The sequence below is a fragment of the Carcharodon carcharias genome, chromosome 8 (genome assembly GCF_017639515.1).
Source record: "Carcharodon carcharias isolate sCarCar2 chromosome 8, sCarCar2.pri, whole genome shotgun sequence".
NCBI lineage: Eukaryota > Metazoa > Chordata > Chondrichthyes > Lamniformes > Lamnidae > Carcharodon > Carcharodon carcharias.
Genome location: NC_054474.1, coordinates 155581476 through 155609448, shown reverse-complemented (window position 1 = coordinate 155609448; position 27973 = coordinate 155581476). Strand labels below are relative to the sequence as shown.

General features: G+C 43.2%; 1 protein-coding gene and 1 long non-coding RNA gene across 4 annotated transcripts in view; both read left to right on the top strand.

The window, feature by feature from the left end:
- The window catches only part of LOC121280933 (dynamin-1), a 242029-nt gene extending 228356 nt beyond the window's left edge, over window positions 1-13673 (top strand). For all 3 annotated transcript variants that reach the window (XM_041193376.1, XM_041193375.1, XM_041193377.1), the window contains exon 20: window positions 12466-13673. In XM_041193376.1, the coding sequence (XP_041049310.1) occupies window positions 12466-12484 (19 nt within the window). In that variant the 3' untranslated portion in view covers window positions 12485-13673. The remainder of the gene's footprint in view (window positions 1-12465) is intronic.
- Window positions 13674-22556: 8883 nt separating this feature from the next.
- On the top strand, window positions 22557-27879 carry LOC121280934. Its single transcript, XR_005943767.1, has 2 exons — window positions 22557-24199; window positions 25330-27879. It is a non-coding gene; the product is annotated as an uncharacterized LOC121280934 (long non-coding RNA).
- Window positions 27880-27973: the final 94 nt, after the last annotated feature.

Below are 27973 nucleotides of genomic sequence, written 5' to 3'. Positions count from 1 at the left end.
GGCTCACCACAGCGTTGAATGGGAGCCTGGAGGAGGAGCGATTGAGAGTCAGAGGCAAAGGGAAAGCAGGCAACTACCACAGAGCCGTATAATTACGAAAGGAAGAACTTGCATTTATAGTGTCTTTCATGACCTCAGAACATACCAAAGCTCCCGCAAACAACCCACCAACAAGTTACTTGCCAGTCAATAAATAGGAAGTAATTTTTTAAAAATTCATTCTCGGAACGTGGGCTTCACTTTCTCGGCCAGCACTTACTGCCCATCCCTAATTGTTAAACTTAAAATTAAAGCTCATTTACTGAAATCCCTCCCTTCAGATTATTACCTCTATCTATAAAAGAAAATAAAAGTCTTTCATTTATATAGCATTGTTCACGACCTCCAAAAATGCATCACAACCAATGAAAGGCTTCTTTGAAGTGTAGCCATTGTTGTAATGTAAAAAAATACAATTTGTGTACAGCAAGGGCCCACAAACTGCTATGTGGTAAATATCAGATAATCTGTTTAAATAGTGCTATTTGAGGGATAAATATTGCTCAGAACTCCCTGTGAAATTGTGTCATGGGACATTACCTCCACATGAGGGGGCCTTTTGTTTAATGTCTCACCTAGAGGACAGCGCTTCTGACAGTACAGCACTCCCTCAGTGCTGCCTTGGATTTTGTGTTTTTTTTATTCATTCACAGGATGTTGGCTTCGCTGGCTGGGCCAGCATTTAATTCCCAACCCTAGTTGTCCTTGAGAAAGTGGTGGTGAGCTGCCTACTTGAACCCCTGCAGTCCATGGCGTAGGTACATCCACAGTGCTGTTTGGAAGGGATTTCCAGGATTTTGACCCGGCAATAGTGAAGGAACGACGATACATTTCCAAGTCAGGATGGTGAGTGACTTTTGGGGGGGAACTTGCAGGTAGTGGTGTTCCCATCTATCTGCTGCCCTTGTCCTTCTAGATGGTAGTAGTCGTGGATTTGGAAGGTGCTTTTAAAGGAGTATTGGTGAATTCCTGCAGTGGATCCTGTAGATGGTACACACTGCTGCTACTATGCATCGGTGGTGGAGGGAGTGAATGTTTGTGGATGTGGTGCCAATCAAGCTTTGTCCTGGACAGTGTCAAGCTTCTTGAGTGTTGTGGGAGCTGCACTCATCCAGGCAAGTGGAGAGTATTCCATCAAACTCCTGACTTGTACCTTGTAGATGGTGGACAGGCTTTGGGGAGTCAGGACGTGAGTTACCATCACACAATTCCTAGCCTCTGACTTGCTCTTGTAGCCACAGTATTTATATGGCTAGTCCAGGTCAGTTTCTGGTTAATGGTAACCCCCAGGATGTTGATAGTAGGGGATTCAGTGATGGTAATGCCATTGAACATCAAGGGGCAATGGTTGGATTCTCTTGTTGGAGATGGTCATTGCCTGACACTTGTGTGGCACGAATGTTACTTGACACCTGTCAGCCCAAGCCTGGATATTGTCCAGGTCTTGCTGCATCTGGACATGGACTGCTTCAGTATCTGAGGAGGCGTGAATGGTGCTGAACACTGTGCAATCATCAGCAAACATCCCCACTTCTAACCTTATGATGAAAGGAAGGCCATTGATGAAGCAGCTGAAGATGGTTGGGCCTAGGACACTATCTTGAGGAACTCCTGCAGTGATGTCCTGGAGCTGAGATGACTGACCTCCAACAACCATAATCATCTTCCTTGGGCTAGGTATGATTCTAATCAGTTGAGAGTTTTCCCCCTGATTCCCATTGACTCCAGTTTTGCTAGAGCTCCTTGATGCCACAGCATCTGGTGTCAAGCAACTGGAGTGGGATTTGAACCCAAAATCTCTGACTTGGAGACGAGATGCTATCAACTGAGTCATACGTATGCTACAGTAATGGTTGCTCTATCCTTTAGTTGTAGTTGTAGCAGTGTATGGGTAGTTACTGTATCTGTCTGTCTGTACCCTGCAGTATATAGAGTGCTGACATTCGGTGCAGTTACTTGGAATCAATGGATAATAGAATGATATAGTTCAGAAAGAGGTCTTTCAACTCATTGTGCCCATGCTGGCAATTTGAAAGAGCTATCCAATTGATCCCATTCCCTTCTCCTTTCACATAACATTGCAAATTCTATTGAGCTTGTTGCAAAAACCCATCCAGTTCACGAATGTCTTTAGGGAAGGAAATCTGTCATCCTTACCCAGTCTGGCCTACACGTGACTCCAGACCCACGGCAATGTGGTTGACTCTTAGCTGCCCTCTGGAATGGCCTAGCAAGCCACTCAGTTCAAGGGCAATTAGGGATGGGCAACAAATGCTGGCCTTGTCAGTGACGCTCACATCCCATGAAAGAATAAAGAGAAAAAATCCCTCTCTCTCTCTCTGCTCTGCCTCACTGTCTGCTTGTCTCTGTCAAATTCAGAGCTCATGATGCTGAGCAGTGCATTCATTTTACAATGTTTGCACATTCCTGATTTCCATTGCTCCACCATTGGCAGCCATGACTTCAGTTAACTAGGCCTTGAGATCTCAAATTTGACAGAAAAAAAAACTCTCTCCCCCCACTCCCGGTCTAACTGTCTGTCTCTGCCAAGTTGTGTATGTATCTCTCTCTCTCTCTCTCTCATTCTCCTCCCTGTCTAGCTGCCTATCTGTCTCTGACTCTGTTGTTTGTCTCTTTCTCCCCTTCCCTTTTCCTTTCAAGTTGTCCATTTTCAGTCTCTCTTTTTCTCTTTTCTGTGTGTGTGTGTGTGTGTGTGTGTGTGTGTGTGTGTGTGTGTGCTTGTGTGTGTATGTGTGTACCTACTTGTAATATCGGTGCATACAAATTGCTTAAATTTAATGAGAGTGTGGAATCTTAATGCATTGAAGCAGTTGGTTTTTAAAATCTACCTGGGGCGCAAATGCCTCTGATGAAATCGGTGTGCTCATTGCTGAGTCTGTTGAAGGAGGAAGCAGTAGTCTGGCCTGTGCAGCCCCATTCACCGTGGAACCACAGAGAAACAGTAAGGCCATTCAACAGCCTGAGACCAAGCGACTCACATTCCTGATCAACAGTTGAACTCTGCTTTTTTTTTCCCCTTCGAAGGTTTCTCAGGAGACTGGGTGTAGGTGCGGCAGCAATGGGACTCTGCAGGTCCGATGAATGAAAAAGAGAGATTGGCAACAACAACAATGTGCATTTATACAGTGCCTTTAATGCAGTAAAAAATCCTAAGGTGCTTCACAGGAACACTGTCCAACAAAATTTGACACTGAGCCACTTAAGGAGACATTAGGACAAATGACCAAATGCTTGTCCAAAGAGAAAAGTTTTAAGGAGTGTTTTAAAGGCAGAGAGAGAGAGAGAGAGAGGCATAAAGGTTAAGGGGGATGGAATTTGAAATCTTAAGGCTGAGATAACTGAAGGCCTGGACGCCAGTGGCGGGGCGATGGAAATCAGGAATGTGCAAGTGAAATGAACACACTGGTCGGCATCATGAGTCCAGAACCCTTTCTTCCCAAGACAAGAAATCTAGATGAATGGGTCAGTTCTGTTAGTGGACTCCGCCAAGATCAAAAAGGAGGAAGAGATGACAAGTCAGATCAGCTCGTCGAGATTTAGGAAATGCCCTGGTTTTGGAAAGTCTGCAGGTGTCAGGAGAAAGGGTAGGCTCAGTGTGGCAAAGACTTTTTCACCATTTTCACCAAGTGCCTGGCAATAAATTTGTGTAGAGTAAGAGATGGTACGATGATGATTTCAACACAGGCAGCATGTGGGGAAGAGGAAGCGACTGCAGATATGAAGAACACCAAGCATCGAAACATAGAGCAGAAATATCCTCAAGAAGCCTTTAAAAAAGTCTTTATTTGAAATTTTTGCGATCTCAAATTGAATTAAGTTAACCATCCCAGGAAAATTTTAGCATCCGTTATTGATAATGATAGATACTCTAGTGTAATCCCAGTGCAGTAATGAAACCACGTAGGAGCTATGGCACAGAAATAGGCCACTTGGCCCAGCCATTCCATGCAGGTGTTCATGCTCCATCTGAACTTTTTTCCATTTTTTTTATCTAAATCTGTTTTCATAACCCTCTATTCCCTCCTCCCTCATTGGCTAATGTATCCTCCCTTTAAATGTATCTATTCTATTCACTACAACCTCGTCCTGTGGTACTGAATTCTACATTCTCACCATTCTCTGTGTAAACAGCTGTCTCTGAATTTGCTATTGCATTTCTTGATGACTTTCTCAAATTCAGAGTCTCTACAGCTCAACTCTTCCCAACAAGTGGAACCATAATCTCTGGAGGAGATTACCGAGTCAGGGAGGCACAAGGCCATGGAGGAATTTGAAAACAGGGACGAGAATTTCAAAATCAAGATGTTGCTTAATTGACTGTGAGCCAGTGTAGGTCAACGAGCAAATGGGTGATAGGGGAACTGGACCTGGTATGAATTGAGAGAGGGGCAGCAAAGTTTTGGATGACCTCAATTTATGGAGGGTAGAGCGTGCGATGCCAGCCAGGAGGTGTGCTGGAGTAGTCAAGCCCAGAGGTAACAAAAGCCCAATGAGGGGTTACTTCACTTTTATTCTTTTATTTTAAGGAGTTGCATGAACTCTTAAATCTGGGTTCCAGCTGATAACTATCAACTCTCTCAGCCATCTAACTACCTTGCTTGCATTCCAGTTTATCGCAGTGTAAAAGTGGGAATAAAATGGATGGGATACGTTTTTATATTACAAGGCAACATCATGCAAAATTGGTCACAGTGTTTCAAAACTTATTGCAGTTATCGGATGACAGTGTCTTGCCCTTTTAATGCTCAGGATAGTGACCTCTCTCTGTAAAGATGCTCATCCAACCTTCCCAGGTTGTTACCCCTGTACTTATTATAGAACAGGACTGCACCATTATACTTCCCTAAACCAGAATGGCTGTACACCCTTCAATTTATGTCAGGGATGATCCAGAAGATAATGACTGGTTCTGGCACAGCCTGAAAATTAAATCTCTCTTTTAGGCAACGCTCTGTTATTAAGTGATTTCTAAACTTGCTCTGCCTCACTGTAACAATGACTGAGCCATGGGCCCATAGGTCCTCAGAGGTGGGTTGGTGTGAGGGGCAGTTGCTGGCTTCTGCCAGATCTCCACCTTTTCCAGAAGATTCTGACATGCCACATGCAGAATCAAGGGTCATTTAATCTAAGATAGTCACTAATAATTCCAACAAGGAACTAGCTATCGCATGGCGTAGTTGTGGTAAATTGGATAAATGAATTTAAGGAGCAGCTAGATAAACACATGAGGGAGAAAGGAAAAGAAGGATATGTTGATGGGGTGAGATTTAGGAGAGTGGATGGAGGTTCATGTGGAGCATGAATACTAGTGCAGAGTTGCTGGGTCTAATCGCCTATTTCTGAGCTGTAAATTCTAAGTAGTTCTAGCAATAGTCACTCTTTCTGAGGGAGGGGGTGAAAATTGGAGGGAAAAGAGGCTTCACTGTTAATGTTTCCATTGTCATGATTGCCTTTTGAGGGGCTTGGTAACGTGTGATCATCTGGGAGCATCCCTGTAGTGTCTAATTGATCTACTGATTAGCTAGTGACAAATAAAACCTTGTGTTGCTATAGTTTTATCATCAAAAATACATTCAGGACATACAGTTCCCTTTACTGACCTTCAGCCTATGTAAAACTGTTTCTGTTGCATGGTAGTTCGACCACCGTGCTCCTTTCTGTAAATGGTCCATTTATGGAGAGGTGTTGCCATGGTGATAATGCCAAGTGTAGCATTGAGGATGTCAGTAGTGGTAAGGAACAGAAGTTTCCTAGGAGCAGGGGATGAAGGAGATAGTTCTGTACACAGAGTGGGGTGTTATTAGGGGCAGTAAAATTGAATGGTGTGTCCTTAATGACTATTGGGAAGCTGGACCACTGTCATTCCTTACAGAAGATTCCGGCCCATTTTAGACACACAAGTAATTACTGTGCTCAAGTTCAGAAACAACTGCAATTAAATCTGGTGCCTAAGTCACACTCGCATATAAGTTGTGGTACTGTATTATAACCTGTACTTTGGTAAACGTGCCATCACGTACTAGTGTAAGGAGCCCCTCCACATCCAGTGGATGTAAAATGATTCTCAACAATGTGACAACACACAGGGTCTTTCTCTAAACTGAGAAGTTTTAGATGAAGGTCCATGAAGCATGATACCAGCGAAGCTGTGAAGAAAATTGGAGAAGATGAGCAAAATCAGGTTGTGAACAGATAATAAGAGCAAAAGAAATAGGAGCAGGAGCAGGCCATTTGGTCCCTCGAGCCATTCAACAAGATCGTGGCTTATCATCTACCTCAATTCCACTTTCCTACCCTATCCAAATGTCCCTTAATTCCTTTAGTCCAAAAATTTAGTGATCTCAGTCTTGAATATACTCAGTGACTGAGCACCCACAGCCCTCTGGGGCAGAGAATTTCAAAGATTCACAACCTTCTGAGTGAGGAAATTTCACTTTGTCTCAGTCCTAAATGGCCAATTTGTTCCTAAGATTATAATCCTTAATTCTGGATTCTCCAGCCAGGGGAAACAGTCTCGCACAAATCTGCCCTTTTAAACCCTCTGAGAAGTTAGATGGGCTAAATGGCCTCTTTCTGTGCTGTAAATTTTCTATGGCTCTAAGTTTATATGTTTAAATGAAATCACCTATGTTTCTTCTAAACCCCAGAGATTATAGGCCCATTCTACTCAATCTCTCATGATAGGCAAATCATCATATCCCAGAAATCACTCTGGTGAAACTTCATTGTAACTTTATCCTTCATTAAGTAACTGTACATGGTACACTTACTTTTAAAAACCTGTAAATTGTATGAGAGAAGGTAGGCCAAGCAAGGTAAGGAGTTTCACTTTTTTGAGACTATGGGAAAGAATATTAAGAGCTGATGCATGACTGTTGATGAGAATGTAGGATGGCGTTTAGACAGGAAAGCTCCAGTGTGAAGGGTTGATGTCAGGTAGCACTTCTTCAGACAAGCAGTGTTGGAACACTCAGCCCCCAAAAAATGTGTTGAAGCTGTGGATCAGTTGAATATTTCAAAATTGGGATTGATAAATTTTTGGTAGGTAAGGGGTATCAAGCGATGCAGACCCAAGGCAGGTAGTTGGAGTTAAGGTAGAGATCAGCCTTACTCTAATTGAATGTTAGGTACGGGTTCGAGGGGAACTGAATGGTCTCCTTTGGTGCCTATGCTCCTGGAGCAAAGGCCATTCAAACATTGTTGGCTGTCCTTCGATTCGAAGCTGCCATCTACTCAGGGTCGCTAGTTTCTGCTATGGGTCTTCATGTGACTGAACTGACCGATACTCAATCTGCAGATCTTGGAAGACATGGGGCAGTATGTACCATGAGGTAGCGGGATCTGTAGTGCAGGATTTGCTTGCTTTTCTTTCCTCTGTGCTGTCATTCTGCCTCATCATTAAGACGTTGGGACTGGAAGCACAATGCAACTTGATGGACAAGTTATCACCATTCTGAATGACTGGTAGCAAGCTCCTCCCAGTCATTGATGCCAATGTTGCTGCACTTCAAGGAGAGCTTCTGAGTGTCTTTGAAGCGTTTTCATTTTGTCCTTCCGTAGAACGCTGGCCACTGGAGAGCTGAAAAAACCAGGGCCTGGTGAGGGAGATGGTTTTCAGCCATTTGGACACAGTGTCCAGCCAATCAAATTTGGTTTTGCAGGAGTTTTGCCTGAATGCTTGTGGAGCTGGCTTCAAGAAGGCCACTAGTGTTTGTTCAATGGTCCTCCCATTGAATCTGGAGGGTGTGGGGGAAGCATTGCTGATGGAATTTCTCTAATGCTCTTATGTGTCTCTGATATTCAGTTCAGGTATCACTGCAGCACAGGAGTGCGGTGATGATAACTACTCTGTACACTACGACCTCAGCTGACTCGAGGAGGTCTTTGTTGTCGAACACTCGCTACCTAGTTTGTAGAAGGCTGAGCTGGCGCAGTGTTGGACCTCATCAATAATTGAGCATTGCCCATTGCAGCATTGATAAAACAATTAAACACAGCAATGGTTGTGATGGAGCAAGAGACAAAGGGTGATAAAACCTGTGGGAAGGATTACTCGACCAATTTTTTCTTGCACCTTTTCTTGGAGTGTGAGAGAGGTGTTCAAAGAAGTTCCGAAATATGAGAGCACTGCCCAATCTTATGCAAACCTTTCTACAATCGGAGTATCAAATCGCCCATTAAACCTTCCATAGTTCCGCTACATCCTGATGTGGACATTGCACATCTTCTGGAGGTGCAGAAGATGACACAGGCTCCAATTAACTGGCAGAAGAATCTAATGAGTCACTGGGTTTTTATATGAATCATAATTTGCAATTCAATATTAATAACTTTCAGTCCTCTGAGTTACTGAGCTCCCTCTGCTTTTGATTACTCCCCGTGAATTAAAACCCAGTCCTGCTATGCCCTCTGCCACACTGCCACCTGTTGGTCAGTCTCTCACAATCAACCAACCCAAGTTCAAAAATAAAAACAAAAAAACTGCGGATGCTGGAAATCCAAAACAAAAACAGAATTACCTGGAAAAACTCAGCAGGTCTGGCAGCATCGGCGGAGAAGAAAAGAGTTGACGTTTCGAGTCCTCATGACCATTCGACAGAACTTAAGTTCAAATCCAATGTATTTGCAGAAATGTTTAATTCTCCCATGTTAACATGAAACTCAAATCCAAGTGTTCTTACTTTGTGAGAAAGTGGTGCTTGTTAGGCTAATACAGGGGGCAACCTGTGTTTCTTTAAGAATTCTAGCAGTTCCCAACTTTGCTCAACCAAGCCTGCAGAAAATGCATTAAAGTCAAAAGTTTTTTTTAACATTTATTTTTTGCATCGACCTTATTTACGCAAATATAAATATGCCTAGCTCCTGTTTTTGACATTCGTCTTCATTTGATTTTACATTTTTAGCCACCATAATACCTTTAATTTTTTGGTGCTTTAAAAACATTAACATTGGCAGTACAAAAAACCTAACACAATAAATAGATAACAAAATACATACAGTAACATTTTTGTCGAGCCAGAAATACCTTCATATATTTACCAATGTTTATTATTATTAGCATTTGAAGGACAGCATTGCGGCCCTTAAAGTTAGTTTTTGACTAAGTTTAAAAAGTGGCTGTTATCAAGGTTGATGACCCCTGGACTTAAGGCTTCAGTGAATTGTGAAGCTGCAATTAACTGGGCAAGGGGTGGTGCAGTGGATCAGCTTGCTGCCCAAGCTCTTCTCGGACCTTGGTTGAACCTAACCCTGGCCGAGTGGGTGATGATCTCCCTCTCTCTGGCTAACTCCCAAGTGAAGAGTGTTTGGAACAGCCTGAGTGTGGTTGCCAGGGGAAATGGGCTCACGTAAATGACAACTATCTCTAGCCGAACACCAATTTGGCACTAAATTAACCTGAATGAGGATAAAAGCATTGCTGTTGTGTGAAATAGAAAATAAACAACCCACTGGTGCTCTGCAGGCAGCTCTTCTGATAGTTAAAACAGAGGAGTGGGAATTTTACTGAGTTTGGCTCTTTGGCAGGAGCATAAGTAGACCATTCAGCCCCTCGCGCCTACTCCACCATTCAATAAGATCATGGCTGATCCTTTATTTCAACTCCACTTTCCCGCCTGCTCCCCATATCCTTTGATTCTCTGTGAGACCAAAAATCTGTCTATCCCAGCCTTAAATATATTCACCAATGGAGCATCCATGATCCATGAAGAATCTGCAATAGAGAATTCCAAAGATTTTCAACCCTTTGAGTGAATGAATTTCTCCTCATCTCAATCCTAAATGTTCAACCCCTTATCCTGAGACTGCCCCCATACGTATAGATTTGTCAGCGAGCAGAAACAACTCCTGTGTTTACCCTGTCAAGTCCCTTCAGAATCGTGTGTGGCTCAATGAGATCATCTCTCGTTCTTCTAAACTTGAGAGTATCGGCCCAATGCACCACGCTGCTCGTCGCAAGACAACCCTATTATCCCAGGGACCAACCTCGTGAGCCTTTGTTGTACCACTTCCAAGGCAAGTATATCTTTCCTTAGATTTGGAGACCAAAGCTGCACAGTACTTCAGGTTTCACCAAAGCCCTATACAATTGTAGCAAGACTGCTTTATTCTTGTACTCCAATCCTATTGCAATAAAGGCCAGCGTGCCATTTGCCTGCACCGAAAGTGTTTGCTGCTGGCACATTGTACAGCCAGTGTTTGAAGTTTCACAGAACCGACATCTGTCATTTTAAAGATAAAAAAAGCCCTTGCTTATTTCTAAATGGAGAATCCAATTGTTTTCACTTTGCTTTTCCTGCATACAACTTATCAATTCCTGTCTGCATACCCTCTTGGGAAAAATCGCGGTCTTTTGAAGATGTTGATATTTAGTTTCGGGGGACACTGCAGATAATAAATACTTGAAGGAGCAAAAGAATTGCAGGGACTGTGGGGAAAGAGCCAGAATATGGGACTGACTGGATAGCTCTTTCAAAGGGCTGGCACAGACCAGAAGGGCAGGGTGGCCACCTCTGGTGGTGTATTATTCAGCGATTCTATAAATGACTGATGTGTGTTGTATTATATAAAAGGGACTTCTAGACCCATCCCATCATCCTTGAAACTCTTACTGTGTGACTCACTGTTGCCACTGTGTGTACATGAGGAGAAAGTATTAACAATTAAGGTTACTGGTGTGGAACACAAGCACATCAAAATCTAAGACCACACGGGAGCTGCTTCACACGTACTTAGCTGGGCTCCTTTCATCACGCTAGGTTCAAACAGCCTCCAAACTCCCTGTTGCCAACAACACATGACGCCACAGGACTTGTATTTTAATTATGAAGTGCAAGTGGGTTGTCTCAACCAGGTCATAAAGGAGAAGTTAATCAGGTTTCCAGTCAAGGTGAGGAGATGGAAGGAAGACAGTGAGGAATAAAAGTGGTATTGCCATGGAAAACAGCATAATCACACGGTGCAGAAGGAAGCCTACCGGCCCGTCACGCCTGTGCTAGCTCTTTGAAAATGTATCCAATTACGCCCAGGCCCCTGCTCATTCCCAGTAGCCCTGCCATTTTCCCCCTTCAATTATTTATCCAAGCCCCTTTGAAAGTTATGATTCAAGCTGCTTCCACACACCCTTCTTGGCAGTGCATTCCAGCTGGGGTTGGAGGGAAAAATTGGCACGGTGGCTTTGCACCAAGCCCTGTAGAAAGTCCATGTTATTTGTGTGTTCTGTGCGCCCATCGCATGTGTCCATGCGTGTGTCTGGGTAAAAGGCAAGGGCAAGTTTAGGTTTGCCTGTGTGCTGCACCTCGTGGTCAGATAACTCATGGACATGAAGAATAGTCACCTTGGGGAGGGGGAGTGGGGTGAAGTACATGGAGTATAACCGGTGTCAGTGGCCTTGAGCCAGTGTCTTTATGAAATAAAGCAGTTGGGGGTGGGGTTGAGAGTTGAGGGATGGGGTAGGGTGGAGGGAGAGCGCATTAACTGATACAGGTCTAAACTGCAGCTATGTGGGATTATTAGTAAATCCCAGCACATGAAAACATGATATTAAGTTGTGTCTTAAATTGTTCACTTTACAGCAATTGTAACCCAGCTATGCATTTAACAGTCAGACAAATCTGACTGTTGTGTTCGGGAATCTGTGATGAAATGCATTGATTAACTTGTAAAGCATGAGTTGATGTGCTTGTTTAATTTTTTTGGGTGTTGCTGAGCTCACTTGTGTCAGTCACTTTGTCCAGCGATTTGTCCAAGGACAGGAAGGCCTTGTGTTCAATTCCCAGTCGGTGCTGGCTTCCTGCTTTCAGGGAGGTGGGCGGGGTGGATAGAGGTTCTGCAGTTGTGTTCAATGCCTTGCTCTTGCTGTAGGGAGAGGCTCACCGTCCCTGCTCCTGATTGCAGTCTAGCGCTCCCGCTCGAGATGCAGATGAGGACATCAGGATTAAGCTTGAAAGAGTATCCCCTCCAATTAGAGAACCTGCCTGCACTTAATCAGAAAATGACAGCCCAGGAGGAGGCCCTTCAGCCCATCATGCCTGTGCTGGCTCTTTGGGTAGGGCTACTCAAATAATCGCACTCCCCATGTAATTTCTTTTTTCCCCCTCGAGCGTTTATCCAATTTCTTTTGTAAAGTTACTCTTGAATCTGCTTCCACCTGCCTTTTTCAGGCAGCGCATTCTAGATCAGAACAACTCGCTGTCAGTCTCCTGCATTAACAATAGTCACCCAGGCAAGGGGCCAGGAGACAGGCTGAGTTGAGAAGTTTGTTCTCACTTGAGGATTTAATGCCTTCATGAGAGATGGGGGACGTTGTGGGGTGGGGGACAGTTTGGTAAAGGAAAAATAAACATGTTTCTCTTAAAGGGTTGCAGATTATCGGTGTTAGTAATAACCAAACTTTTGTTTTTGCAGGGACCGCCAAGGGTTCTAACTGACCTGGACTGAACTGCTCTAGGACCAGTATGGGTTCCTACAGGGGACAAACATCCAGGTTCTGTAAATTGCCTTGCTATGTAATGTGCATTGCCATATAAGGAAACATTGACACACACCACTAAAACTTGCAAAAAAAAAGGCAAGCAATGTCTAGACCAGTGAGATTCATATCGCAGCCTGTCAATGCAAGGAGGGGTACTTGCAACATATCTCCATTCACCTGTAAATCTCTGGGGCTTCTTTCACAGTCCACTTGGCTGTGAGATGTTGCAGGAACTGAGGTTCAGTGCCGTGTCCCTCCTTCTCTTGCTGTTGTGGGAGAATATATCAAGATGCAGGGCCCAACCCAGCATCCAGAGAACGGGTGAACAGACTATGTGAAAGCTAGAGGACCTATAGTTTGACAGAACTATCAGACCCGTAGTTCCTCCAATCTCTCACGCTTCCCCAGCACCACTTTCCTTTGGGAGAGTGATTGGCCTCCACTTGGCATCTGGCCAAACTGGAACTTGGGGGAGTCGAAGGCACAGGCAGTCACACAAACAGGTAGTGTATAGGGAGCACCCTTGTGTACCCCTGGAGCAGGACACTGCTTGGCAGTGTGGCTTGTGATGAAAGATTGGTGAATAACACTGGTCCAGGCAATGAATGTCTGTCCTCTTTAGGCACCTGTACCTTTGGCTGGTGAGGGCTTTGGTTTGAGCTTGTTTGTGCGATGGAAAATTGACCAGAGAAAGGGAGAGCAACTCGTGTGCACTTTTGTCTTCATGATCTGTTACCTTTGACCGTGTCCATCTGCCATCTTTATTTGATATTATCTTTCAGAATAACAATAAGTGACCCTTGAGGACATTAACCCTCGACTGGTATGTGCCGCTGCTCATTAACACATCCTCCTCTGCCGTGCTTTGCATGACCATCTCTCCACACACCTCTATGTAGGCCTAGTCATTAAAGGGGCACTGCTTTTAACGAGCAGTGAAGAGCAAGTGTGTGACATAGTGTTGTAGTTTGTGTCACAACATCATGAAACTATGTTGGTGTCAGATATGCTTTGTTGTAATTTCTCTTCCTGCCGATAAAGGCAGTGCCTTTAAAACTACCCTCCACTGAGCTATTTCACCCGTCCCAGCGATAGTACAGTATGTGCACACCACGTTAGGATTACAAAAATACCATTATTAATAAACTTTGTTGATTATAATATACCAATTTGCTTGTGTCGTCTGTCGATGCCTCTATTTTCTCTGGTAGCCGTTGACGTTTAATTCCTCCGCTGTTGCTTTCTCTGTGCGAGCCCTTGGTTGAAGTTCGGTCCTGGGGCTCGTTCCCAACTCTCCTCATCTTGCTCACCCCTCCCCACCCACACTCCTCTCCATCCATTTGCAATGGGTGAAAAGAGCTCAGGTTATCCCCCCTGATGATTTCTCCACTGTGATTATTCACCATGCATCCCAATAATGGTATAGTCATAAAAAACACCATTGTCCACCTGTTCCCAGGGAACTTGTGCATTGTAGCATTGATGTGTTATGGTAACAGTTGCTAATTTTTGTATAGAGGTTGTTTGGAAATATTTTTGAAGCCCTCTCCCCAGTTATACCACTTGATACCTCAAACAACCATGAGACACTCCCATCTGTCAGGGCTGGGATGATAAATCCGGAGTCATGTCTATTATCTGTTCACAACAACTACAGATTGGCTTATTTGATATTGATTGAAACACAAACAGCTGGCAAAGATTAGAGAGTGGTTAAAATTTCACAAGCGTCAACTGGTACCAAAGGAAAGAGACGTTGTAGAGAACCTGCTAGTGCATTCTCTGTATGTGAGGTCAATAGTGTTTGTATCTCAGAGTATTGTGAATGTAACTGTGACAACGTCAGTGAATTGCTCTGTGCCTTTTGTTTAGCTCTTAGTGGTGTAATGCATACACCAGGAACACAACATAAGACAAAGTCAAGGACAAGAAAAGGCCATTCAGCCCATCAAGCCCATCCTTCTAGTGCTGCAACTCAGCAGCTCCCCTAACACCTTTGGTACCACGAACATACCTGAGAAATCTGATTCCAATCTCTGCCACAAATCCCAAATAATTACCTCTTTCCATTGGTTGTTGGCAGTTGTTGTCTCAATTTGTCCGACCAGCTGGTTTGTGGAGATGATGGCAAAACATCTTCACTCGGATGAGGATAAATTGCCCTTTAATGTTGCGCATTTGCTAAGAAAACAAGAAATCAGTGTGTTAGATCCTGATCTCTACCTTTGAGACTGTGAAATTAATTTGAAGCAATTTCAACTCATTTCCCTGAAGGTTGAAAGTGAAATTAACTGATATTGAGATTGGCACTCAAGCCACAAAATGGGGGCTAGTGTGGAGCTGATGCAGTACAGGTGTTCCTCTGAGGTTTTTGCTGAGGTATGCTGCTGGGTCTGAGAGCTTTACTGTGTAGCTGGCCATGATATACCTGACCCAGAAATTCTTGTAGCTACAATAGGGATCTGAATGGAAAAGTGCTCCGTTACACAAAGCATTGAAATGGCACACTAAAATCTTAGAAGAAAAAAAGAGACCCCCGAGTCAGTAACAAATTTGGTCCTACACAATGGCCTTACATAAAGTAGGGCTGTGAGCAAAAGGCTTCTGGTGTTGAGTCATTCTAGAGGGACTCCTACCAGATCTACTCAATGCAGTACGATCCAAGTATTGGGCAACTAGTTGGATTAAAGCAAAACAGTTGAGTGTCTGCTGCACTGTACCACTGCAATGAGAAAACACAGTGCAGAATACAGTTAATGGATGCAGACAGAACAAATCACCTCCCAGGCAGGGTAGGAAATGGATGTGTCACATTTGGGGATGACAGGGGTGACTCTCCTGAATTTGGGGTTCAGGCTCAGACTAGAGGGGAGCTGGTGAAAACATAATGCCCAGCATGGGGCTCACCAGGGTGATTGACCTGTCCTGTATTTCAAGGGATTGGCCCTTAATTTGATTGTCTTGTGTCCCTTAAGCGGCACCTTTTGCCCCTTATTTCTAGGACAGTCCGTGGGAGACTTTGTTTACTTTGTGAGTGTGCGCACTGTGACCATTGGCAACCAGGGTGTGTTATGGCTTCTGGCATCCCTTCAACACCCTGCTCCACCACTGCTTATTGTCACCAGCACCCCCACCCCTAACCCCATGGTCACCAACCAACCTTCCTCCCACCCCGCACCCCCCCCCCCCCCCCCCCCCCCACCCCCCCCCTCCCAGTCCCACAGTCAAAGGGTCCCTTATTTTATGTTATTAGAGTGTGAAGAGTTTGTCACCCTGCATGGGACTGTTAAGGAAGATATCAATTTCAACTCCTGCTCTGGCGGTGAGTTTGCTGATTTCAGCTGTAACTGAGCTAGCAAAAGAAGAAAGTAGTCACTCATTGGTAAGAAAGAAAAGATAAAAAGAACTTGCATTTACGTCTTGCCTTCAGGAAGTCCCAAAGTGCTCCCTAACCAGAGTTCAACGAGGGGACAAAATAGGATTGGAAAAGTCTTCCAAAAATACAATGGAAAGATGAAGGAGTCATCACTTCACACAATGTCTACTGAGTGGCACTAAAAGGAAAGTATTTCCTCAGATAATGGGTCCATTTTAACAATAGAATGTAAATTAGAAACTTAATGGCAAACTTTCTTGACTTTCGTTGTGTTGTGTTGACTGCATTTCCATTAGTAGTTTCCCTCCATTGCCCACTGCCCTCAGAAACTCCCTATCAATGATGCATGCATGTTATTTACATGTCCACTGTATAATCTGGCTCTCTCTCGATATGTTGCTGGATGGACTTGAAGGTACTTGTGTTTCCTGCAAGGCCCTGGACTGAAATGAACCTATTCATTGGCAATGCTCAGTCCACGGTGTTTGTTTAGCCTGGCCGTCTGCTGCTGATTCCCACAGGGCACCTTGCATAATCTGGTGCAAGTGACAAATATGATAACGTGGCGGCTGTGCGATTTAAATCATTTTTCTGTATTACAGCACTGTGGCCTCCAGAGACGGCTGCTAAGCACAGGGGTCATTGAAAAAACAATCAGAGCTTTCCCAAAATGAATCAGTTGCATAGTTATGCTCTGCTTCTTTGCAACATCTATCGATGTGAATCCTCTGGATAACTGGCGTGCACCTAGATGAGTGGAGGGAGGGGCTGGGTGTGGGATTTATAGAAACAGTCTGCACGTAACATTTGAGCCATGGCTAAAGAGGAGCTCCTGGCTTATGTTACAGATCACAAATCTTCAATCCTCACCCATCATGAGTGAACATAAGAACGTAAGAAGTAGGAGCAGGAGTAGGCCATTTTGCCCCTCGAGCCTGCTCCACTATTCAATAAGATGTTGGCTGATCTGACTGTGGCCTTAACTCCATTTTCCTGCTGCCCTCCATAACCCTAGACTCCCTTGTCGATCAAAAATTTGTCCAACTCAGCCTTGAATATATTCAATGACCCAGCCTCTGCTGCTCCCTGTGGAAGAGAATTCCAAAGACTCTCGACCCTCTGAGAGAAGGAATTCCTTCTCATCTTCATCTTAAATAAGAGACGGCTTATTTTGAAACTGTACCCCCTAGTTCTAGATTCCCCCATGAGAAGAAACATCCTCTCGCGTTCCACCCTATTAAGCCCCCTCAATCTTCTATGTTTCAATAAGATCACCTCTCATTCTTCTAAACTCCAATGAGTATAGGTCTGATCTGCTCAACCTTTCCTCACAAGACAAACCCCTCAGCCCAGGAACCAGCCTAGTGAACTTTGTCCGAGTTGCTTCCAATGCAAGTATATCCCTCCTAAAGTAAGATGACCAAAACTGTACACAGCACTCTAGGTGTTGTCTCACCTGTACCCTGTACAGTTGTAGCAAGACTTCTGTACTTTTATACTCCATCTCCCTTGCAAAAAGGCCAACATTTCATTTGCCTTCCTAATTACTTGCTGTACTTGCATGCTAACTTCTTGTGATTCATGTACAAGGACACCCAGATTCCTCTGTACTGCAACATTCTGTAGTTCCTCTCTAGTTAAATAATGTGCTCAATGAAGACCCATTATTTCAGATATAACCTTGATATTTCTTCACCCATTCCCTCCTCCAGAAATATTCATTAGTCCAAGGCTAGGAACCATTGGCCATGAGTTTTTTTCCCTCAGTGATCTCACTCAGCTAAATCGATCAGAGGTCACACACTCATACTTTCCCTTACTGTCCATGTCGTGAAAAAGACACTGACAAACAAACAAGGCATCCTCTTCATATTTTCAGTTGACTAAACATTGTGGGCAATACATACACATTAAACTTCAGTTGGCTTCCCCTCCCCAAAATATTATTGTTTAAGGGAACATGTCAGTGTTTTTAGAGGAAAAATGAAGTTGCAAACAGGAGGAACGAGACTCAAACTCTCCTTAAACATTTTTACCTGAGAAAAGAGATCTTAATTAGTACTTGGAATATGGTAAGGTATCAAATGCACATTAATGGTGTTTTATTCATGACTATAAAATCATGAGCCCAGCATGATAACAGTGAGTGATTGCAATCACAAGATTTAGTTTGAATAAAATGATTTCTTTGACAAGTGCCACTTGTAATACATTAATAAATTTGTTGTTTATTGTCCCTGTAAATGCCAGTTTAAAATTATTTTTTTAATTCATTGATGGGATGTGGGCATCGCTGGCTAGGCCAGCATGTATTGCCCATCCCTAATTGCCTTTGAGAATGTGGTGATGAGCTGCCTTCTCAAACCAGTGCAGTCCATGTGGTGTAGATACACCCACAGTGCTGTTAGGGAGGGAGTTCCAGGACTTTGACCCAGCAACGGTGAAGGAACAGTGATATAGTTTAAAGTCAGGGTGGTGTGTGGCTTGGAGGGGACCTTCCTGGTGATAGTGTTCCCATGTGCCTGCTGCCCCTGTCCTTCTAGATGGTAATGGTTGTGTGTTTGGAAGGTGCTGCCTAAGGAGCCTTGGTGAATTCTTGCAGTGCATCTTGTAGATGATGCACACTGCTACTACTGTTTGTCAGTGGTGGAGGGAGTGAATATTTTTGGATGGGCCCCCAATCAAGTGGGCTGTTTGTCCTGGATGGTGTCAAGCTTCTTGAGTGTTGTTGGAGCTGCACTCACCCAGGCAAATGGAGAGTATTCCATCACACTCCTGACTTGTGCCTTGTAGATGGTGGACATGCTTTGGGGAGTCGGGAGGTGAATTCCCAGCCTTTGACCGACTCTTGTAGCCACAATATTTATATGGCTAGTTCAGTTCAGTTTCTGATCAATGGTAACCCCCAGGATGTTGATAGTGGGAGATTCAGTGATGGTAATGCCATTGCATGACAAGGGGTGATGGTTAGATTCTCTCTTGTTGGAGATGGTCATTGCCTACTTCCTGAGAAAGGTGCCTTCCTTTACTGGTGCCTGAGGGAATCAAATTAACGGCTAAATGAATTCTTCATTTCTACCCTAGTCCTGAATTTGCAGTTCACCCTAGTTTCTCCACCGACCCCCCCTCAATTGTTCCAGCTTATCTGTTCTCAGAAACCCATGTCCTGCTTCCCTGATCCCACACGCAGTAAACCACTGATCACCCATCTTTCTGTCTGACCTTTGTGCTATTGTGCATGGTTCACTGTCCTCAAGATGAACTGTAACAACTGGCTAATGTTTCTTCGAGAGCACCTTTTAAACCACAACCTCTACCATCTAGAAGGACAGTGGTAGGCAGGCGTGGGAACACCTCCAAGTCTTCCTCCAAGTCACACACCATTCCAACTTGGAGATATATCATCATATATCAGACACCATTTCAACTTGGAGCGATCATCATAAGACATAGGAGCAGAAGTAGGCCATTCAGCCCACCGAGTCTGCTCTGCCATTCAATGAGATCATGGCTGATCCGATAATCCTCAACTCCACTTTCCTGCCTTTTCCCCATAACCCTTGATTCCCTTACTGATTAAAAATCTGTCTATCTCAGCTATGAATATACTTAACCAGCCAACCTCTACAGCCCTCTGCGGTAAAGAATTCCACAGATTGACTACCCGCTGAGAGAAGGAACTCCTCCTCTAGGTGTGGTCTAACTAGTAACTTGTATAGTTTTAGCAAGACTTCCTTATTTTTATAATCCATTCCCTTTAAATAAAGGCCAACATTCCATTTGCCTTCCCTATTATCTGCTGAACTTGTATGTTAGCTTTTTGGGATTCATGCACAAGGACTCCCAAATCCCTCTGTGCTGCAGCCTTCTGCAGGCTTTCTCCATTTAAATAATATTCAGCTCCTCTATTCTTCCTGCCAAAGTGCATAACCTCACATTTTCCCACATTATTTTCCACCTGCCAAGTTTTTGCCCACTTACTTAGCCTGTCTATATTCCTCTGTAGAGTCTTTATGTCATCCTCACCACTTGCCTTCCCACCTATTTTTCTATCATCTGCAAACTTGGTGATCGTACATTCACTTCCCTCGTCTAAGTCATTAATATATATTATAAATAATTGAGGCCCCAACATTGATCCCTGTGGCACTCCGCTAGTTACAGGTTGCCATCCTGAAAATGCCCCTCTTATCCCAACTCTTTGTCTTCTATTAGTTAGCCAGTCCTCTGTCCATGCTAATATATTACCCCAACACCATGGGCTCATATCTTATTAAGTAGCCTTATGTGCGGTACCCTTATCAAACGCCTTTTGGAAATCCAAATATATTATGTGTACTGGTTCCCCTTTATCTATCCTGCTTGTTACCATCTCAAAGAATTCTAATAAATTTATTAGGTATGATTTCCCCTTCATGAAACCATGTTGACTCTGCTTGATTAGAATATGTATTTCTAAATGCTCTGCTATTACATCCTTTATAATAGATTACAATATTTTCCCAATGACAGATGTTAAGCCAACTGGCCTATAGTTATCTGTTTTTTGTCTCCCTCTCTTTTTGAATATGAGTGTTACATTGGCCGTTCTCTAATCCTCTGGGATTTTTCCAGAATCTAAGGATTCTTGGAAGATTACTATCAGTACGTCCACTAATGATCTGTAGCTACTTCCTTTAATATCTAGAATGCATCAGGTCCAGGGGACTTATCAGCCTTTAGCCCCATTAGTTTCCTAGTACATTTTCTCTAGTGATAGTTAATGTATTTATTTTCTCCCCCACTTTTGCTCCTTGATTATTTAGTATTTTTGAAATGCTATTTGTATGTTCTATCATGAAGACTGAAGCAAAGTATTTATTCAACTCAAACAAAAACAGAAAGTGCTGGAAAAACTCAGCAGGTCTAACAGCATCTGTGGAGAGAAAAGAAAAAGAGTTCATGTTTTGAGTCTTTAAGACTCTTCTTCTACTGCCTGTTTTAATATTACTTGCTAGTTTACCCTCAAAGTTTATTTTCCCTGTCTTTATTATTTTTGGGTCATATTTTGTTGGCTTTTAAAACTTTCCTGATCCTCTGGCTTACCACTAATCTTTGCCACATTGTATGTTTTTTCTTTCAATTTGATACTGTCCTTAACTTCCTTGGTTAACCATGGTTGGTTTATCCCCTTTTTTTGAATCCTTCTTCCTCACTGGGATATATCTTTGTTGAGAGTCATGAACTACTTTCTTAAATGTCTGTCATTGTTCATCAACCATCTTTTCTGCTAAACTGCCTTCTCAGTCCACTCCAGCCAACTCTGCCCTCATTCCATTGTAATTACCCTTATTTAAGTTTAGCCCAGTTGTTTCTGACTCAAGTTTCTCACTCTTTCCTTCATTGTTGTGAGTTACAATTCTGGAACACTCTAACAGTATTGAGAGTACCTTCACCACATGACTGCAGTTGTTTTGAGACTTTCTCAAGCACTGCTAGAGATGGGCAATAAATGTTGGCATTCTTAGTGATGCCTAATCCAGCGAATGAATATTAAAAAATGGTACCATCTCCTTCCCTTTCAAAATGTCCAAACTTAACACTTCCGTCCTTATAGACTACTGACCCAGCTCCAATTTCCTCTTTCCTCTCCAAAGACCTTGAACATGTTGTAGCCTCCCAAATCCTTACCCATGTTTACTGCAACTCCCAACTTGAATCTATCCAATTGGGTTCCCCCCGATACAGAACTAAAACAACCTGAATCTGTGATGGTGACACATTATCCCTCCTCAATCGCTCTGCCGCCTTTGACAAGGTCAACCACACCATCCTCCTTTGTTGTCCAGCTCAGTGGGACTCCCCTAACCTGGTTCCTCTCTTACTTAAACAGTCCTAACCGAATACCTCCAGCAATGGCTTTTCTTCCCACTCCCCACTATTACCTACAGAGTTCCCCAAGAACCTATCCTTTCATCCACATCTAAATGCTACCCCTTTGCAATAACATCTGCAGATATTCGGACAGCTTCCCTGTTTATGTTAACAACACCCAGCTCCACTTCACCAACGCTCTTGACTCCTTCAGTGCCCTTGTGTTTTCTCATTGTATGTCTGGGATAGACCACAATTTCTTCAGTTGAACATTGGTAAGTGTGAAACCCTTATCTTTGGGCCCCATCCCAATTCCCTTGTCTCGAGTTCCATCCTCCATCCTGGGTTGTCCAGACTGATTGCACCCTCAGTGTCTGACTTGATGCTGAGCTGAGTATGCAACTCCATGTCTTCTCCATCACAAAGACTGCCCACCGATTTCCACTTCTGTAACATGGTGAGATCCTGTCAAAATGTTCAATGTGATTGTCATCACCTCCAGATTCAACTACTCCACTGCTCTCCTGGCTGGCTTTCCATTCTCCGCCCTCTGTAAATTTGAGCTCATCCAAGAATCTACTGTCTATATCCTATTTCCCACCAAGTCTCGCCAAGCAATCATTCCTGTCCATGCTGGTTATTGGTATCGGGTCCTGGTCCCTTCAGCATCTCAGATTTAATATTCGCACCTTTTGGGTTCATACCTTTCATGACCTTTTCCCCCTCCCTATCTCTGTAACATCCTCCAGCCCTGCAAGATCCCCCTGTTCTTCTGGCTCTGGCACCTATCCTCCCCACTTTCCTCCACCATTGGCAGATGTGCCATCAGTCACGTCTTCACACTCTGGAATTCCCTCCACCTCTACATCTTCTTTCTGGCCCTTCTTAAAAGCCACTTTGCTGGGCCAGGCTATTGGTCATCCCTGGCATCATTTCCTTCGGCTCAATGTAAATTTGTCTGCATGCCTTTGTGAGATGTCTTGGGTTGTTTTTCTTCCATGTTTAAAAGGCCTAAATGGGTGCAAGTCCTCGTCACTGATTCGTGTTTCAGTCTGAAACGAGCATTTGGCCTCTTCCAGTCAGCTGCTATTAAATGAGGCCTGAGGCTGAAGTTCCCTAGCAACTAAATACCTTGATCAAGTTATTATCTAATGGTGATGATAATGGGTAATGTGAGGTTGGTACTGCTTCAGAAATTAATGATCTCTTTGCCTCAGGTGGATCTGAACCCAGGTACGGCAGATGAAAAACCACGGCTGAGCTCCCTGCCTTAGGTCTAGTTAAATTAACCATAATGACTGTATGTGTTACAGTTCATTCTCCTGTGGGCGTATCGCTTTACATGCTCAGTCGTATGCCATCTTTACAGTACATTGTATGAACTTCATCTTCATATCATATTGCATAAATGAATATTAAAGGAATTAGTTGTCTGGGTAACGCTACACTGGAACCAGTTTTGCCCCAAATGGGTCAGACTGTCACTCTCACTGTTCTAAAAATGATCACCTGCACTACATTTAATAATTGAAAATTGGAAAAATTCTAAACATTGTATTAAATATAAGCTTGGTTTTGGGAATAACAAGGCATAAAGCTATTGGACTGTCAAACTGGTGACATAATGATATGTTTAATTGAACTACATAGTTACAACCTAAGGCTGCAAAGGACTTCACATAATGTCTCTGCTGGGTTTGTGGTACTTTATGCCATTGATAAGACGCCCTTAGTCTAATAGTGTACATTTGATACTGTGGGACATTCCAAGGTTTACATGCTACTTTGCTCATGTTTGACTGGATTGGTCATTGATTGTGAGATGCTGGAATGCTGCTGATATCCACGGAAACTTATCCCAGTCAATGCTTTCAGGATAACTCAAAGAAAAAGCCAGGGGCTGGCTTACCTGAGGATCCCAAATTTGACCTGTGCCCTAAACATGAACCAGATGCATCTGTGCCCATTAGTCCATGACTCAGTGTTCACCTTATTTTGCCCCTGACCTTACTTTGGTCGATCAGAATAGTGAGTTTCCCAGGGTTTTTGGGTGCTCTCTGTTTGTCACACAGACCCCAGGGTAAGTCAGCCTGAGCTTGTGTCCAACTTTCCTCCTCCCTCCAGCCCACCACCCCAACACATTCAACAAATGCTGCGTTCCTTGGGGAAATTCTCAGGGTGCCACATTCAGCCCATGAAAAAGTCTCACGTGAGGCATCTAGCTGCTGGGACAAGAAGATTTCTGCAGTTTATATAAGTCAGTCAGCCGTCTGGAAGGGAAAGATAGATTAACGCAATTTGCAGTAATACGTCATGGGCTCTGCAACCAACCTGTTACCAATGGCCACCATTCCTGGCTTCGTCGCTAACACATTGTCAACATAGATGGACCAGCAGCTGTTTACGTGGCTGTGGTATAAACAACGGATCACATAATGGTATGAGCATGTCCTCCCTCAAACAGATGTGTTTAACCTGTCACGTGCATGTTCCTCAACTCTAAATCGACCTTCAGAATTGGGTGTGGCTTGGCCAGAGAAACCCCTTTATGGGGTTAACCAGAAGAGATACGCTTGCACGAACAGGCAGAGCTCAAACTTACAATGGCTAGCTATTCATTGTTTTCTTTCTAACGATCTCTCCAAGCGGTTTGGTGCCCATTTTTTGGCCCAGGCAGGTGAAATCTTGCATTGTGTTGTGATGGCCAACTGACGTGTGCTTTGTTTTTCTTTATTTTGCTGTTGTTTCTTTCGTGGTGCTTTCCTATTCCGCAGCAGCAGGAGACCTCCCATCTCGCCTATCCGACCGGCAATTGTCTGACCGATTGAGCCCAGCCTCTTAGATTTCAGAGCAGGTCGCGGGGGCTGCTATGGGCTGCAGTTGAACCTGCCTCCCTCCCCCCTACTCTCTTATGTATCAGTGTAGCATAGACGTAGAGTCTTATAATGTGGTCTCTCTGCTAGTCAAGTGCATTGTCAATTTGTATATGTATGTAAATGTATTTATAAAACACACATTATAAAAAATATACATCGCAGATTTAATGAAAAGCATTTTATTCCTTATCTCACCGGCCCTGCTGACGCTTCCATTATGCAATTCTCCAAGCTAAATTCAAAGTTACGTTAAGTCAATCTGATTTATTTCCACAGTGGCTATGCAAGTACTTTGGTGACTTGTTTCATCAAATTTTATTTGGGAAAAAAATGGGGCTCTGCCTTCACGAAAAAAAATGTCAAACCTTGGCTGAGAAAAAGACATTAACCGTGTAAAAATACCTCAACTTTGTGCGGCAGTGTCACGATTGATCTGACTCAATAAGGCACTTCATGTCTATCTCTCTCATATAAACTCCCCTTACCACCAAACAGTTCTTTTCCTATGGGGAGATGATCTTCACTATAAACAAAGTCATTTTGAACAAATTTAAATGTGAATGTGTTGGTTCAATTCACCGAGAGATGGGCCTACTTAAACCGGGAGGAGTCGCTCAGTTCTGATTCCTCTAACCTTTCACTCACTCTACCTCCCTCTCCCCCTTTCTCTGTCTTTTTCACACAATTTACAGTAATGTGTCGTGAATACTGCAACTGAACGATCAATGCTCGCCATTTCTTGTTTCGTGTCAACCCACTGCTCCCTGGACTAGCGACTCCTGACGTGGCTGTGGTGTGAACAGCAGATCGCATTATGGTGCTGTTAGGTGTGAGAATGCCCTCTCTTGGACAGCTGCGATAGCCTGTTGCTCACCTTTTCCTGTACTCTGTAATACTTACTCAGTAATCCTGTCTTTGTAAAGTTTCCAATCATGACTAGGTGGTGGTTTTGATATTTCTGTGTTTGTTTGTGGAAAATTTCGGACTGTTTAAAAAAAATCCACATTCTTGTCATTTTTTTTTTAAAAAAGGTGTTGTTTGGATCTCCTTCTGCTGTCTCTCAAATCTGGGAGAGAGGAAAATGAATAATCCAGGAGCTGGTATAAAATTTCAAAGGCTTCCCTTTTTCAAAGGACCATACAGTGCACAAGGAGGCTGTTTGGCTCTTTGTACGTATGCTGACTCTTTGAAAGAGCTGTCCATTTAGCTTCATTTCCCCTGATCTTTCATGTTCCCTTCCAATTTTTTTTCCTTTATTTATCCAATTCCCTTTTGGAAGCTACTATTTATCAGCTTCCAGCATCTTTGCTGGCAGCATATTCCAGATCAGAACAACTTGCTCCCCTCTGATTCTTTTTATTATTACTTATCAATTACTTACCTTAGATTTGTGTTCTATGATTATCAACCTTCCTGCCAGCGGAAACAGTTTTTTCTTATTTACTCTATCAATACCCTTCATAATTTTGAGCAATTAAAGCTACTCTTAACTCCCTTTGCTCTGGGGAAGATGATCCCGGCTTCTCTGAGTCCTCCATTGAGCTGAATTCCTTCATCCTTGGTACCATTCTAATACATCTCTTCCACACCCTCTCTGAGGCTTAAAGACACTTTCTAAAGTGTGGTGCCAGAATTGGACGCAGTGCTCCAGCTGAGGCCTAACCAGTGTTTAATCAAATAAATAATCCCTACTGCATTTTTTTAGAGAATTGCTGTCAGGAGAAATTTAGCATAACCTCCTGGCTTTTGACTGGATAATGGATGTGGGCTACAGGGTTGATCTTGTTCAGTACAATTTAGATACACTTGAGGCCATGGGCATTGATCAACTTGGGGGCAAGGGAATTAACAGTGTGTTGGGTTTGTAGGGGAACCTCTACTTTTAAAAGAATCTGATTTTCCTTTCATTCATTTACATGGAGGGATATTGGGTGTAGAGAGTCTGTTACAAGTGTACTGTCCAAACTGTGTAATTTAATGGTATTCACTGTGCTCAGATTATCCAGAAAATAAACAATCCCTACTGCATTTGTGAAGCTTTATAGTATTTAGCTGATCAACGCCCAACATATCATTCCTCTCTTTTTATTTTTAGCTAAATGCCTGTATAATTTTTCCTAAATATGTTTACTTTTTTAAAAAAAAATACAGATTGGACAATCTCACCCCAGGTTTTAGTGGGTGAGGGCAATATCTTGTTTCTAATTGGGCGTTGGCATTCTCACTGGAGGGTGGGGTGGGAGGTGAACGGCTGGGATGGGAAATGGGAGGAAGATCTGTTGAAGCAGCGAGTGGTGATGGTGTAGAGTTTGGGGTGGGACGGGAACACATATTGGTGGGGGCTGTGTGAAGTGGGATTTTAACCCTCTGTGTGCTGGAGCTGAGAGTACTCGAGGCCAATACTGCTGGTTTTTTTTAGAGAATTGTTGTCAGGAGAAATTTCACTTCTTCGTGGGTGCAAGACTCACTCCAAAAAACCCCTCTGGATTTGTAGGTAAAAATGCCATATTTTTTCATATTATCCATTTAATAATATTCTCACAATCCTGTGTATATGTTTTCCCACCTCCCCACCACCCCGTTCTAGTATTTTTCCAGTTTGACCTGCACTAATTTAACCAACCATTACTGGCTTGATTATTCCTCTCTCTCTCTCTCTCTCTCTCACTCTCTTTCTGTCTCTGTTGTGTTGTCTCTCTCTCTCTTACTTTCAGGCAAACTAAGTGGTAGTCCCTTGAGAAGTGGGAGCCCAGTGTCCCTATTTGAAATTCTAGTCTGTTTTTGCTTGCTGTGCATCGAGTCTCTTCAGCATTCTGTCCATTCTGAAATGATACGATATAAATATATATATCACATGCTCTAATGTCTGCATAATTTGCTGTTGCATATATCCAGGAAGTATTGCTCCTGCTGTATAATTCTTCTATTTTTTGGCTCTGTAATAAACATTCAGTAACAGTGTGACTTCCGTGTGTTAATGTGTGTGTCAGGGAGAAACAATGAACCTGTCATGCTCCTGTGTAGCGTTTTAGATTAACTCAAACCGTGATGGTATATATTAATAAATAAATATCTGGTATACAGGCATTTGATTTGAAATATATGTATATGATATTCATGGTGAAATAAATCTGATGTTAAAGTTGTATTTATGCTTTGAAAGTGACCTGTGGCAAATACAAAAATGACATATCTGTGTAATCAAAGCCTCCTCTATTTAAATAAAGCTGTGTCTTTGTGGAGGCCAGTGATCCATGACTGTCTCTTTATTTCCTATAATTTTTCCAAAGGTGGGCCCTGTCTCCATTGCTATAGTAAGATTGATCAATGGGGAAT